This window comes from Anastrepha ludens, chromosome 2, assembly GCF_028408465.1.
Source record: "Anastrepha ludens isolate Willacy chromosome 2, idAnaLude1.1, whole genome shotgun sequence".
In the NCBI taxonomy this organism is placed as follows: domain Eukaryota; kingdom Metazoa; phylum Arthropoda; class Insecta; order Diptera; family Tephritidae; genus Anastrepha; species Anastrepha ludens.
In genome coordinates, this window is record NC_071498.1 from 102,189,703 (window position 1) to 102,205,865 (window position 16,163).

A 16,163-nucleotide genomic window follows, 5' to 3' on the forward strand; every position below is an offset into this window, starting at 1 on the left:
CTCCGCGCGGGAAGATTCATTACTTTTCAATCAAACCCTGTATGTACAACCACTCGAAAATAACCCGACTCAAAAGGTTGCTGGTTAATGTGGTCGCAAAAATAAAAATTCTCAAATCGTTGATGAATTATTCAACGCAACTTCCATAACTTTTCAATTTCTTGTGACTAGAAATAGTGCGGCTAATGCTGAACAGAGAACATCTAAAACTGAGATCTTCGCATCTTCTAAAAATTGCGAATTGAATTCACCGTGTAAAAATCTTATTAGATCCAATTTAAATCGTATTTGAACAAATTGCTTTTTAACAAGGCGAGTGTTGCTCGCGAATTTTAGTATGTCAGTTGAACTTTCTCTGATGCTGAGTTGCTGCTGAGCAAGGTGTTGTAACAAGTATGGTATATACCTACTATTGCCAAAAAGAGCAATAAGGAAGGAAAAACTGGAATCTAACTAGTGGGACTGCCAAAGAAATAAGTGAATTCTTGAAATTTAAAAGGCATTATTATATTTATTTATTATTTAATAGGCCTTCTAATCGCAAAACTGCACGCTCAGTATTTGGAAAAAAACATACGTACCAAGCTATATTAATAAACGGATTCAAGTTGGCCAGTGATTTATAATCAAGCAAATTTGAAAAATATAATTTAAAAAAAATTGTATCCAAGGTGAGTAACACTTCTTATATTTTTCTTTTTATTAGTTAAATTTCGAAATGAAACTAAAGAAATACGAAAATATGCCGCATCACACAACACACGACTCCAATCGCACTCCCTCTTGCCACAGAAATAATCAGTCGATCAGTTGTTCTTTAATTCTGAGGCAAATCAACAAACTGACGTATTGACACTTTCCGTGGTATACTTTTAGGCACTTCTGAATCCAATGAACAGAAAATAATTCAAGTGTAATGAATACGTGTATGCATTGGCCGTCGTAGCCGAATGCCTCGGTGCCTGACAGGTTTCCGACCAAATCTATCTTAAAAATCGATAAAACCGGCCTCCAATTGGCCAAACATTTTTTTATACTGTTCAATAAGTGAGAGAATTTAAAAAGTTCATGCATTTATATTTATTTCATTGGTGAAGATACGCACATACAAATATATATGTGTACTAGGGCGGGTCGATTTAAAAATCGCGCATTGCTCTGTGAAAACCGTATTCTAGGGATCAAAATAAGAAACTTTGACGAAGGAACCATACCTCTAAAACGAATTCTGATGTTCCCCAATTTGGGTCGAACGAAAAATCCCACTTTGGCCCATTTAGAGTGCTTTAATCGAGTCCAAATGTATGGCCGACCCCCACTAACTTTGGACGGCTGATCCACCCATGCCAGTGGCACACCCCCTGGAACTCCCCTGGGGGGCTCCCCATACAATCATTTCAAAATATCACCATTTTTGGCCTTTACATGAGAAAAGAAACTAAAAAGTTCGACCCAAATTGGGGGACATCAGAATTCGTTTTAGAGGTATGGTTCCTTCGCAAAGTTTCTTATTTTGATCCCTAGAATATGATTTTCACACAGTAATGGGCGATTTTTTTGCCTCCCCACAAATCGACCCGGCCTAATATGTACATATATAATTGCTGACAATTATTTATGAAATGTTTGCCGTTTGCGAATCGTTATCACAATTTAGTCTATTTTGCAGGTAATGAGATCAAAAATAGTTTTTCTAAAGTTGATTAAACAAAATATTTTACTTCACTCTCAAATCTTTTCACTTGACCACACATAGTGGGGTCGTTGTTTCTGTTTTATTAGTTCTTTACACAGCAAAATGTGGTTTATATTATCAATCTCTAATCTGTTTCTTAGCTTAGTTTTTAGTAACGCTACCGATGAAAACTTTTTACATACATATGTATGTACAAATTGAGAAAAATAACGTTGAATCAGCGCAACTATTGTTATCGCATTTAACTAAGCAATTTATGTGGTTTGCCAACCAGCTAAGCTGCTTTGACTTGACCATAACTTTTCAGTACAATTTCTATATCTTGCTCAATTTTGCCTGATTAGCCTGAAATTCCGGGAGGTTCTTGAAAAAGCGATAGGCTTTACAATTATTTAAAAATCATGAAAATTGGTTGTCACAAAACTGTTAAATGTCGAGAGAGCCGGAGCACCTCCTAATTCAAAGCTGCTTTGACTTCAGCACAACTTTTCAGTAAAATTTCTATAACTCGCTCAAATTTGCCCCTCATCTTTGCTATGATTGGCGTGAAATTTCGGCACGTAATTGCAGAAGTGCCAGCTAATAATGATATAACTCGCTCAGCTTTGCTCTGATTGGCTTGAAATTTCGACACGTACACCCTTTTTGGGTGTTTGGCCGAGCTCCTCCTCCTATTTGTGGTGAGCGTCTTGGTGTTATTCCACAAATGGAGGGACCTACAGTTTCAAGCCGACTCCGAACGGCAGATATTTTTTATAAGGAGCTCTTTTATGACAGAAATACATTCGGAGGTTTGCCATTGCCTGCCGAGGAGCGACCGCTATTAGAAACAATTTTTTTCTTAATTTTGGTGTGTCACCGAGATTCGAACCAACGTTCTCTCTGTGAATTCCGAATGGTATTCATGCACCAACCCATTCGGCTACGGCGGCCGCAGTGAATTCCGAATGGTAGTCTCGCACCAACCCATTCGACTAGAAGCTTTACCCTTTTCAAATATGCAAAAATCATGAAAATCGGTTGTCAAATAACAAAACTGTCAGATCGTGTCCGAAAAATTGTCGTAACTCCCTCAATTTTGCTCTGATTAGCCTGAAACTTTGTCCTTAAAGTCAAAGTGCTAAACCTGTTAAACCTCTTCCGGTACTCAAAGCAAGTCACAGATAGTCCTAATAGTCCTCAGCGGTGAAATTTCGCCCATTCAACACTGAATGACAAAGTAGGCTGAAAGGCTGAAGAGCAACCCAAAGCCATTCAAAAACAGCCATCACATCCATATAAAACAACCGTTTGGTGCTTTCTATGGACTGGAGGAATTCGAATATATCAAACAAGGAGAAATTTTAGGCGTCAAGTCATAAAACTAATTTATTAAGATATTACCATAATAGTAACTCCTTCAAATATCTAGGACGCCTTTCCGGTATCCTTGAAGAGTATATTTTTGTTCACCGAGAGGCGGCTTTACTTTGACTGTGAAAACCTGCATTTATGTTTAAAAAATATTTCAAATTGCAAAGAGCTTAGACTCTTGGGTTGTTTCTCAAGCCACGGTTATACACACAACACTTATAAATATTGTACAAAGTTTGATGGTATTTGTTGACAAAAGGCTATATATTTAAAAATAAAAGTTAATTAAAATCAAACAAAAGTAAATCAAGCTAGTCTTAAACTACACACACGAAACTTTGAGTTCATCCCCATGGTGCTCGCTGGGTCCGAGCGGTACTTCTCCAATCATATAGCCTGAAGGGAAGAGTAGACTTCTTCTTTGAAGAAGTACAGTCCAATGATACCTCCAGCCCATAAACCGCACCAAACTGTGACATTTTCTGTATACATTGGTAGCTCTTGCAATTCTCCTGGCTGATCTTCACTCCAAAATCGACAATTCTGCTTATTTACGTACCCATTGATCCAAAAATGAGCTTCGTCACTGAACATAATTTTTCGATAAAAAAGTGGATCTTCGGCAAACTTTCCAAGAGTCCATTCACCAAAAATTCTGCGTTGCGGTAGGTCATTCGGCTTCACTTTTTGCACCAGTCGTATTTTGAAAGGCTTCACACCTAAATCCTTTCGCAACATTTTTCACGTTGTTGAGTAGGTAACAGTGGCCCAATTGCTGCGAACGGCGACGAATCGATAACTGATGGTCATCATAAACACTGGCCGATACAGCTGCGTATTTTCTTCAGTTCGCACTCTACGTAAGCGTGTTGGTGGTTTGGTGTCCCATAATGTAAATTTGGTTATAAATTTAGTCACAATAATTCGAATAGCCGCTTCAGTGGGTCGATTAAACTGACCATAAAATGGAAGAAGCGCGTGATAAACTTTTTTAACAGAAAACACATTTTTATAATAAAATTCTATTAATTTCAAACGTTATTCGTTTGTAAGACATTTCATGGTTAAATTACAGACCAAACTGAAGATGTTTGACAGTGAAACAAAACACGAAACGTGCTTCAGCTGTTTAAACCAACTGTTTAAAAAGATAATAGCTAAAAAATCACCCTTTATTTACGAATGGCTTGAAAGTTTGATAGAAGGGTTGGCGAAGAAGTGATATTCGAGGAGCTCCCGATCAAGCTCAACTTTAGGCTACCGAACCAGTGTAGTGTTTTCCAAGCGGAGGTAGCTGCAATCAAAGAAGCAGTAAATTGGTTACTTACTGCTGCAATTAGTTTACCTCCTGGGTTCGTTGTTGGCGCGTTCGAAATAAGTGGGCGAAAGCCGGACTTCTCTTGACTGCATGCGAGTACTTCGATATTTAGCTCATTTGGGTTCCCGGTCCCAGTGGCATAACGGTAAACTGCTAGGCTAATAAGCTAGCAAGACACGAAATGAGACGATTGGTATTCCTTTGGGAACCTGTGCGCCTTGCGTCAGCCCAACAATCGTAGAGTCAGTGCGCATACTTTCAAATTTACGAATTCCCTCTGACCAAGAGTAGATTGGGAGCTCTCGAGGGAATTTCTAAGGCTAAAAAATTGGCAGCTTTCAAATTTTGTGTCAATCTTGCTGGGTATTGTCCCTTAGGCACCCATGCGGTGAGGTTTGGGATTGCTTCAAATCCTTCTGCAGTGGAATCATCTCAACACATTCTCCTCCTTCTCCCTCTGGTTTTCCTCTGTATGATATCACAATGGACGAATTTGATTCTTTGCCCAAATGACCTCTTACATAAACAGCCATTCACCCTAACATAGCCGTAAATAAAAACACGGGATAAATAGTCAAAACTGGTCCAATACATGATATATTTATAATTTTTAACACGAGTGTACATATTTATTTGATATCCTTCAAAATTTAAGTGACACATCTTTTCGCGTAGGTGAGACAACGCCTCGTGCAACATTCTTCGGCCAAGTGGCAAAATTTACCAACCTCGACGCATTTTCCATCGCGCGGCGGAAGCTGAAAAGAAAAAAGATTATTAAATAAAAGTGGCGTTCAATGCGATAAAAAAATAAGTGTTCTTTATAGAGAACAAATCGATGAACTGACAAGAAAAAAAAACAATAATTTTACATCGGAAACACAAACAAATATACAAATGACAGAAAGAGGTCAACAAAACAACACAGATAAACTCCAAACAGCTCAACTAAAGTAATTTTAAGCAGTAATTAAATAAAATTAACACGAATTGCCAATCAATTTTACCTCATCCACCGTCCGTAACGGCATTAGCAGCGGCACATCAACCGCACGCTCATCTCCTTCTCCACCTACTGCTGGCGTCGACGGCTGCAAAGCCTCATTCACCACAGCGACCGCAGTTGCTTGTCGGCTGAAAGGCACTTCCGCCTGTTGGATTGTCACCAATTCCATGGGCAAACTTGTTGCAGCCTGCTACTACCCATGAATGTCATATTGTTGACGCATTTTTCATACGCGTTTTGTTGTTGTACAAGTGCGATGTACACGCGCATTGTTGCAATTTATATTAACACCATTCAATAAATGCGTGTAGAAGGCAATAAAATGCAGCGAAGATGGAATGTCAAGAGAGAAAAAATTAATTGCATTCAAGCATTGTAATTTGGGTGGCCGCAAGTTTTCGCTGCGGCAACAACATATATACAAGTCACTACGTTAAATGAATATGAAGCGGAGGGAAGAATGGTTTAAGGCGCAGTTTCCTTGGAACTACGCTCTCAAGGTGAGTGAGTATACCATAAGAATGATATTACTTTCTAGCGAGGTTAGGCTCAGTGCACTATATCAAGATTTTCACTGCCGCTAAGCCTTGTGTTAAAGCGCATTTTAACATTTGACTACCACTAAACGCCTGATCGTAGTGATACGCAACTTGCATTGTCATAAAATATTTAGTAAATTTCTCAAGAAGGTAAAATGTAGGTTGGTTTCAATTTTGAAAAGCTTGTTTTAAGGAAAGTAGGCAGCAAATAAAATCGAGCTAATAATAAAATAATGAGTTCACATTTCTTGTTTTATCAGCACTGCAAAGTTACCGCTGGAATCTCGCATAAACAAGGAAGCGAGTTGATATAAACATGGTAACAATAATATTAAAAAATAGCGCAAAATGTACCACTCTATCAGAAGATTTTCAACTTTTCTAAATGACGTCGTATGCCAATCATATCTGACACTTGTGAACTAGACATCTGCAGGATACAAACAGATAAGCACTCAAATAATTTTTTTTTTTAATTAATATATTTGATAAAAAATTTTTTCAAAAATAAAATTAGAACAGAAAACGAATTGGTCCTCCTCGCGTGGTTCGAACCAGTACAGCCATAAAAGTCGTTCGAGAAAGAATTCGCAGAAATCGCCTTAGAAAGCAAAAAATCACGTCCAGGGAAATGAATGTGTCGCCTAGATCCATGACCGGACTAATTAGAGATAATCCCCTTCTGTCGCTCAACTGGTTATGAAGAACGTGAAGAAAATTAGACTCGACAGAAGCAACCAGCTTCTTCGGTGGCACGCGGTCAACGGCCATGAAAATAGTCTTTTCACAAATGAGAAAATTTTGTTGAAGAATTTTATAATAAGTATTATAAAATGACAGAATCTATGCTAAAACTTCTCAAAAAATGTGGTTCCAAGGGTTCAACGTGGGCACCATCAAGCCTCCGTAATGGTTTGGTGGGGAGAGTCTTGTAAAGGCGTTATATCTCTTCATTTTTGCGTTAAAACCGGAGAAAAATTGTCCCAGGAGGATGTCTTAAAAGGCGTGGTAAATCAGTTATTAGTGCCCTCTTCAATGAAGAGCGTTGGATCTTGCAGCAAGATTCCGCTCCAACACATACGGCAAAAGCCATCCAACAGAGGTGAAAAAAAATATTCCTGGGTTCACAGCCACAGAAGATTGGCCGTCTGGAAGTTCAGATCTGGATCCATTGGACTACAGTTTGTGGACAGAATTGAAGATCATTGCCTGTCGAAAACCTCACAGAAATTTGGAGAGTCTCAAACAATCTTTGGCTCGAGCAGCGACTTCAATATCCATGGAAACCGTGTATGCTGCAATAGCTGAATGGCCTAATCGTTTGAAGGCTTGCGTAAACGCAAGTGCTGATCATTTCGAATGAAAATTTAAAATTTAATTTTTTTATCATGTGAAGGTTGATTAAATAAAATTCATTAAAAAAAGTACGTATATAAAAAATGGAAAAGGGTTGAAAAACACTGTGATTGACGTCTTATCTTGTATATTTTTACTATTAAAAGAAAAAAATGGGAATATGTTTTCACAGCTTCTAGTTAACATCATGACTAAAAAATATATTTTGAATTATTGAATATGGCTAACATCTTTGTTTCCTTTTTTACAAATCATTTGACTGTTATGATAGCGTTGAAAGCGCCCATTTTGCTTTACAAAGCCGAGCAAAACAAATGCAGCGTGCAAAGCCTGCCTGCATTGGGTCAGCACCTTTAGGGGTAGTACAAAATACACAGTTACTTATTGAGTAGTGGGCACACAGAATGGAAATCACATGCAAGTTAGTGCTCTCTCGCCGACTTTGCTTTCTAGTCACACTGAAAGCTGCTGCCCAAAATGACAATTGCCTGCACGCACTCAATGAGTATTAGTAACTTCCATTTTCAAATTGAGTCTCCTCAAAATTCCTTTAAATAGACTTATACCATTCTTTATCTATTCTTTACATATGTATGTATGTGTGCATGTGTGTTGCTGTGGAAACCTACCACTGCGCACAATAACAGCAACAAAATTTTAAACAGATAAATTTTCGTTGTCTTCATCATGTTGTCGAACTCCTTTGTGACAGCTTATTCTCCCGTAAAGTGTTGCTGAATTGAATTGAAACTTACATACGTACTTACATATGTTCTTTGACACTTTACTCACTCATTGAATTTCAGTCACTGCCATCCAACTTGGCAATTGATTCAATTAAGAGAATTGTTTCCTTATAAAGCATTAAAAGGCGGTCAAGTTTCGATAGTTGGTGCCAGCAAGGCTCTTATCGCATTGTTTTGGTAAGCAGATACAAAATTTTATCGCTGTGACACATTTTTCAGTTTTTTGCTTGCAAATAATATTTATTAAAATAAACATTGCAAAAGTTTATACGTTTTGAACATTTGTAAAAATTTTTTTTACTTTTCGTAACTTTTAAGTTTTTGTTTATCTCTGGTGTAATTTTTATGAAATGCAACGCCACTTGAATAATTTTATAGGTCAAAATTGATAAGAGCGTTGTGCAAATACAAATAAACCTAGAGGCAACTCTATATATATAGTATATAATTGGCGCGTACACCCTTTTGGGGTGTTTGGCCGAGCTCCTCCTCCTATTTGTGGTGTGCGTCTTGATGTTGTTCCACAAATGGAGGGACCTACAGTTTCAAGCCGACTCCGAACGGCAGATATTTTTTATGAGGAGCTTTTTCATGGCAGAAATACACTCGGAGGTTTGCCATTGCCCGCCGAGGGGCGACCGTTATTAGAAAAATGTTTTTCTTAATTTTGGTGCTTTTCACCGAGATTCGAACCGGCGTTCTCTCTGTGAATTCCGAATGGTAGTCACGCACCAACCCATTCGGCTACGGCGCCTGCCTAAAGGCAACTAGCACGTAATAAAAAGAAGTGATTCAAAAAGAGAACACTTTATACATATAGATGAGCACACGTATATATTTACAAGGCGAAATGTTTAATTTAAACGAACCGCGCACGTAGGAACCGGTCCATATTTTTTTTATGTTGGTAGGTCAGACAGTCAATAAAGAATATTATTTATCCGTTTTGAAGCGTTCGAGAGATGTTGTTCTTGGATTTTGGATGATGATAACGGGTCATCGCACTGAGCCCAAATTGTGCTGGATTATTTGACCGAACACCAAGTAAATACCATCGTGCAAGCACCGTATTCACCTGATATGGCCCAGTGCGACTTCTTTTTGTTTCCCAAGTTGAAGTTACCACTTCGTGGAAGGAGATTTCAGTTGATAGAGGAGATCAAAGAGAATGCGATGAAGGAGCTGAAGCCCATCCCTTTGTCGGCTTACCAGGAGTGCATGGAGGACTGGGTTAAACGTTGGCATATGTGTGGTGCTTCAGACGGGTCATATTTTGCAGGAGATAAAATAAATTTACCTGAAATTTAACTCTGTTTGGTTTTATTTAAATATTCCCGGTACTTTCTGATCATAGGGTATAATTTTTGCAAATGACGCCGTACGTCAATCACATTTGACACTTGTGAACTAGACAGCTACTGCAGCATACAAACAGTAGCGTTAGGAGCGCGAAAAGATCAAAATAAAGGATTCCATCACTCAAAACTATTTTTTTTTTGTTTAGTAAAAAAGTTATTTAAATACAAAATTTATATATATGAACGTAAGTATTTACAAATGAAACCACTTTTTATGATGAGCTTTCTCCAGAAGTACTCGATTTTTTGTTTTTTTTTTCTTGTTCACTCATCTCGGTAGCATAGGGATTCGTCTTGCGTTCGTTTCGTTAATCTATTTGATTTCTGGCAGGGTAGATGACTAGCCTGCCGCCACCAGTCCTAATGCTCACCTGTCGTTGCTTAAGAGCAACGCCTTTTTACTTCTTGGAGCGCCATCTGTGTGTCACATTTTTCTACCAGAAAGATCACACAGATGATTCAGGACTTCGCGGCTGTCCGCTTCCTCTTGCTGGCGCCATTGATGCAATGTGTAACTGTGTGTTTCTCTTTGTTTTTGCTTGTTTTAGCAGCCACAATGCAAATAATGCGCTGGCTATTGTGCGGGAGTAAGAATGGAAAAGATAAGCTTTTGGGTTTGAGGAATGAGTGTTTTTTTTTTAAACAGGGAAAGTAGGTAACACACAACCCCTGGGATGTCAGTGCACTTATGCTGGAGCACCGAGGCCGCCGAGGTATTCGATTACCGTTCCGCAAGTCTCGGATGTGACGTGAAATGTTTCTCAAAGGTTGGCTTCAAAAGTTATTCTCGAATATCATTCGTACCCCGATATGCAATGAGAAACTTTTTAATGGATTTTATGTCATGAAAAATTACTTTTACGAAACTGTTTTGGCGGAAAATCGCACCAATTACTTATGCATTTTACTAGTCAGTGCGAATTTACGTGGTGTGGCTACTAAAAAACTAGACTGACGCTGCTTGATATGAACAACTCGAACTTCAACACTGCCCCTTTTTTTCTTCTCCTCTTTTCTTTTTACCCAATTGAGATATACACTTGTGCTCACATAATTAACTCACTTTATATTTTTACAATATTTGCTACATTTTTTTCATTAATTTCTTATTCATTTCATTCAATTCATTCATTTTATATAAAAATCTTATAAGTCAAAGTTTCAAACTTTGTACAAAATCCATAAACATTGAGCAAACTTCAAAGATGTCTTATCAAAGCCTTCACCTTTTTCATCAGAAGGAGGTTTGCCATTGACTGCCGTGGGGCGACCGCTTTTCCTATAATTTTTGTGTTTCATGCACAGAGATTTGGTCCTATGAACTTCCGAATGGTAGTCAATTTATGAAGTGCCTTAGCCTATGCAAGTTTGAAGTAGCTCAAAAATTGCGCTGATTTCTGACAATTTTTTTTTTTCTTCTGTACATTTTTTTGTATGTTGAAAGCGTATAAGCTGCAAAGAACCAAATTTCTACATTTACACTTATATTCTTATATGTATACTTATAAGTATTTAATGTAGTCGCGGCTCCACTGCAAAGGGTGCTAATAAATTTTTGATCGAATAAAAAATGCTAAATTGCTTGAATTCTCTGGCCTATATAAAACTACTACAGGTTGCTTGCTAAAATCAATGCTGCACCTCCGGAGATAAAATATTTTGAAAACTCCATTTATTTTGCTAAAATTTTCCGCTGGGATCCTCTAATTTCATTGATATTGCCCAGCATAGGCACCACAAGTTTTCCATTCAACCACCGCGTGATATATCCTGACGTAGTTAAAGGTATTTCAAATAAAACATGTTAAATTTAGATTCTCTCAGACTTCACTATTTTTATTCAAAATATGGTTCTTAGCAGCTATATGTGAAAAATTCATATAAGCGCGTCTACAGACTGGACTGAATTAGGACTGGAACTATCCGTTCGACTACCAGACTACTGCAGCGTTTATCCGGCAGCGGTTCTAGCTATAAAATAAGTGGCTACATACCTAATAAATATTAAAATAAAAGGTTACACAGGAATGCCGGGCAGCCCTAAATGATATTAGCGTCGTATTCAAGGTCAGCCTTATTTGGGTTCCGGGACACAGAGATATTGAGGGAAACTGTAGAGCTGATGAGCTAGACAGAAGAGGTACTACTCTTCAACTGTTCCGTGATAAAAGTGCTATTGGAATACCTTTGGTCACGAGTAAACTAATAATAAAAAAACAACTTAACCGAAGAGGCCAATAGGTCATGGGAAGATTAAGATACATGCGTAACAGGTAGACTACCATGGCCCCAAATAAACAAAAAAAGACAAAGGAATTGCTTAGCCTTTGAAGAGATGGCATCTCGAAGGTCGTGGCTTGTGTCACCGGTCATTGGCTATTTGGCAGGCATTCCTTGAGACTAGGAGTATTCTCCCATGAATATTGTAGAAGTTGTAGAGATGAGGAAAAGGAAGAAACAGTTGAGCAATTGCCCAGCCTTGCCTTTTTCAATTCTTTTACAGAAATATCTAGCGCGGGGATTAGACCAATCCTGCGCTTCATAAGAGCCTCAAAAAGCTTTTATAAAATTAATAAACAAGGTTCCCGTGTCGCACAGTGGTATCACAACGGACCTGTAAGGTCTAAGTGAGTTGGTCATACGGACCGACCACCACCATAACCTAACCTGACCTCACGTCTACAGACTGTCATACAAGAATTAAAACTTTCAAAGACTCGCTCACACTAGACCACTTCTATTCGTCACTTTCCCGCTCGTGGTCTCTCTGCTCGATTAACTTGACGAAAAATTTCCCGGCGAAAGCAAAAACAAAGTTACCGAGTAGGTTTCGCCGCTAGCGAGTATAGTTATACTTCTTTAAACTGGCATAACTCACTATCTTACAAACACACATAATTTAAGGCACCTCTATTCCAGCGTTGCCAATATACATATGTTCATTTATACCAGTTACTTCATCTATTCGCCACTTGCTAACACTCGGCGAAAAGAAGAGGCCTATTATATCCACACGAAAAAGTAAAAACACCCATTTATTTTAATTAATTTCCTCGAATAGTTCGCAGTATCTTCCTACTATAAAGTACCTTGCATCTTACTATTCCAATGGCTTGTTGGCTATTTCTGGCTCTATATCATGAATGGCTTAAATAATGTGTAATTGTGTTAGAGCTATGCAATATTGCAATCTTATTACTTGATTGATACTCTGTTGCTGTTGCTCAGCTGCAATATTGCAGCTACATATATTGAACATTAAAATGGAATTTATTACAAACTTAACTCACTTTTCACTCTCTCTCAATTGCGCAGTGCAATTTCTTGCATTATGCTTGTTGTTTTTTTTCAGTGATGAGTAACAGATTGTCAATATTTTGCTCATACAGGTTGGTTGAGAAGTAAGGAAAATAAATAGATAAGCAAATGCGAATTTATCTTAAGTAATTACCTTTTCCTTTAAATTAAATTTTCCAAAACTTCAAAACACTTATGTATGTCAACGATCATTCAATCATTCTATACCATTTTGTCCATTCAATCCATTTATATAGCAGGAGCACAAACAGGTCTATGAATTAACATAGCAAAGACTCAAGTAATGTGAATTAACACCACCGAAACGCAAGCTCTTCAAAAATGTATGTAGATGAATTTTGCCATCTTGGAAGCATAATTTCAAAAAGCGGCGGATCAACAACTGACATACGCAACCGAATATCTAAGGGACGCGTTGCATTTGGCATGCTAGACAAGGTATGGAGATCAACCTACATCTCCAGGCACACAAAACTAAAAATATTTGATGCCAACGTGAAGTCGGTTCTGTATGGATGTGAAACATGGAACTTAACAACAAGCATATCACAAGCATTGCAATCCTTCCTAACCCGTTGCCCACGAAAAATAATGCGGATATTCTGGCCTGATATTATAAGGAACGATGATCTTTGGGCGGCTGCCGGGCAAACACCAGTGCACATAGAAATTATGCGTTGCGACACACCTTGCACAAACCACAGGATGACATCGCAAGGACTGCGCTAGAATGGAATCCCCAAGAAAGCCATAAGTGCGGGAGGCCCGCTAACACATGGAGGCGACTAGTAGCAGCAGAGGCGGATAGAGCAGGCCGTTCCTGGAGTCAAATTAAACATCTAGCTCTAAACAAACGAAATTATAATATGTTTATTGAGGCCCTCTGTTTCATCTCATCGCGTGCTTTTTGGAACTTGTAAGCCTTGACCTTCAGCTCATTTTTCAACATGCGTCGAATGCTGTCTTGCGATATTTTCAGTTCTCTGGCCATTTTTCTTCCACTTCGACATGGATTTCGTTCAAGTCGAGCCTTCACTTTCCGAACCATTTCTGGCGTTTTTGCGGTTTTTTGGGTCCACCTCCATAGCGTTTTGCAATGCTACCAGTATCGTTTTAACGTTTTATAGTGCGATACACAAACATTTTATTCACTTTGAGGTGACTGAGCTCACGAACAATGGCTGGTTGTGATTATCCAGCCAAATATAATGCAATCACATTATTACGTTTGAATTCCATCACAGAAAAAAAAAATCAACAAAACTGAGACGCAAATGCTTATGGTGGCTTATAAACAATATATTGAACTGTCATTAGAACAATTTCGACGTTGATGTCATGAGCTGTTTTACAGATACAAGTAGTGTGAAGTTGGTAACACTTCATATCGTTCACCCTGTATATACAGCGCACGCTCGATAACGTGAACGCTCTAAAGTGTGAACACCCCAAAACGTGAACAGCCATTTTGTGCATTGACTACTCTAAAACGTGAACAAACCCAAAAAGCTCTATAACATGGACAATAAACGTTACCATTATTTGAATGTAGTTTACATTGATCTCAAGTAATTCTGAAATTGGGGAATGCCCTAATTATAAAATAGGCATTTTATTCGTAATTGCATGTAAGGAGTAAAATATTTCAGTCGCGGTTTTGATTTTGCTAAGAGTGTTTCGTCTTATGTTTTCTGGTGAAAATGAGTTCTAAAAAACCCGTGTGCTTGAAATTAAAACAAAAGGCTAAAATTCTCGGCTTTTAAAAAAAGGCTCATCTGTGACGATTTTAGCAAAGAAAAACCAACAATTTGTAACATTAAAGCGAAAAAGCAAAATGCGTAAATAACACGTATTTTGCACCTGGAAATAGAAAAACACTGAGTTCTTCAGAGTTGCCCAAAATGGAGAGAGCTCTTTATCAATGGTTTATCCGAATGCGAGATAAAAACTGGCCAGTAAGTGCTCTAATGCTGATTTGCTCGAGTCGTTGAAAAAAATTAACTCAAAAACAGCTATAAATCTATTGGATGCGGCTTGGTTTCGTGTTGGTGAAGCAACATTAGCTAAGTGCAGGGGTATTTTAAATTTTGCGGTAAACAATGATGGTCCCGAACATAATGTGCCGTTCGCGATTTTAAAAGAAAAATGGGAAGCTGAACTTCGCACCTTGGTGAGCAACACCGACGATCTCCTTAGTAGTTTAAAACCTGCTCAAAGATATGTACATATGTGGGTTATTGAAAAAACTTTTTTTTATTAAAAATTTCAGATTGAATTCACGTTACCAGCCATTCATTAATGAAGCAAAAGTATCGAGGAGGGCAATTCAGATGACTATCATCAACAAGAGGACGAATCCGATGATGACAGCGTATCAGAAAAATTGGAGAAAATTAAGTTGAAAGAGTAACAAAAATAGAAATAGAAACCATGGTATGGCTTAATTTTCAATTAATATGTAACGAAAACAAGAATAAAATGTGAAAAAATATATTTACTTAGTATTTTTGGGCATTCCAAAACGTGAACGCTTTTGTTAACGTGAACTGCCTTGGTTTCAGTTAGTTCATATTATCGAGTGTGCGCTGTATATATACTTGGCGCGTACACCCTATTAGAAAAAGCTTTTTCTTCATCGTGTATCACCGAGATTCGAAACCCGCGTTCTCTCTGAATTCCGAATGGTAGTCACGATTACAATATATTAGTTTGGGAGAAAAAGACATGTATTATTTTTATTTTTTATTTTCCACAAATGGTTTTAAATTGTTTTATGGTCGATCTTTAAGCCCTGGGCGATGCAACGTCTACTAGCATGCGGGTCAACTTCGATTGTTTCTGAGATTTTATGACATTTACGACATTATCGACATTTTTTTAACATCAAAAATATCTGAACGGAGTCGGCAAAACCAAAATTTCTCGTAATTAGCTGTTACCATAAACACAAAGAAACATTGTAAAATGTACCGAATTTTCTCTTTGTTGATGTCCATTACTAAAATCCTGCAACTCTGAGCTCAATGGAACAAACATAAAACAGCAAAATTTATTTAGTGTGCAATGTCACCTTGACAACGAGCATAAACTTTAAATTGTTTGATCGATAATTTACGGGATATCGATCACTACAGCCATCTACCCAGGAAATATTGGATTTATTTTCCCCATACTAATATTTTAGAACAAAAAAAATAGTAAGGAAAATGCATAAATATTCTAGGTTTAAGCATTCACAAGAAATATTTTTATTTATATTAAGTATCCACTGAGAACGCGACAACTCATCTACTGCTTAATAGGACTCGCTTTCAATACTTTTCAACTGTCTGTAGAATTTATTTGAAGTTCAGATCCACCAGAAGCTCGCCTTAACGCTTCTATAGTATATGGATTGGTCGCAAAAGCCATGTTTCAACTTATCAATAAATACATTTATGTAATAAAGCTGCGCATACCAAAAGTGTTGTTGT

At 37.8% G+C, this 16,163-nt stretch overlaps 1 protein-coding gene across 1 annotated transcript; it reads right to left on the minus strand.

Annotated features, from left to right (window-relative positions):
- Nucleotides 1-4,965: 4,965 nt before the first annotated feature.
- Nucleotides 4,966-8,124, minus strand: LOC128858808 (uncharacterized). Its single transcript, XM_054095321.1, has 3 exons — nt 7,898-8,124; nt 5,375-5,563; nt 4,966-5,125 (listed from the first exon to the last, which is right to left on the minus strand). Exons 1-3 carry the CDS (start codon nt 7,955-7,957, stop codon nt 5,018-5,020), a joined length of 357 nt encoding a protein of 118 aa, XP_053951296.1. The 5' UTR covers nt 7,958-8,124; the 3' UTR covers nt 4,966-5,017.
- Between the last annotated feature and the right edge of the window lie 8,039 nt (nt 8,125-16,163).

What these genes read in the sequence shown, in the direction of transcription:
- LOC128858808 (XM_054095321.1), bottom strand. Translation starts at nt 7,957, where the DNA reads ATGATGAAGACAACGAAAATTTATCTGTTTAAAATTTTGTTGCTGTTA. An exon ending in TGCTGTTATTGTGCGCAGTG is followed by an intron (nt 5,564 to 7,897) that starts GTAGGTTTCCAC and finishes CATGGGTAGTAG; the next exon opens with CAGGCTGCAACAAGTTTGCC. An exon ending in CGTTACGGACGGTGGATGAG is followed by an intron (nt 5,126 to 5,374) that starts GTAAAATTGATT and finishes TTTTCTTTTCAG; the next exon opens with CTTCCGCCGCGCGATGGAAA.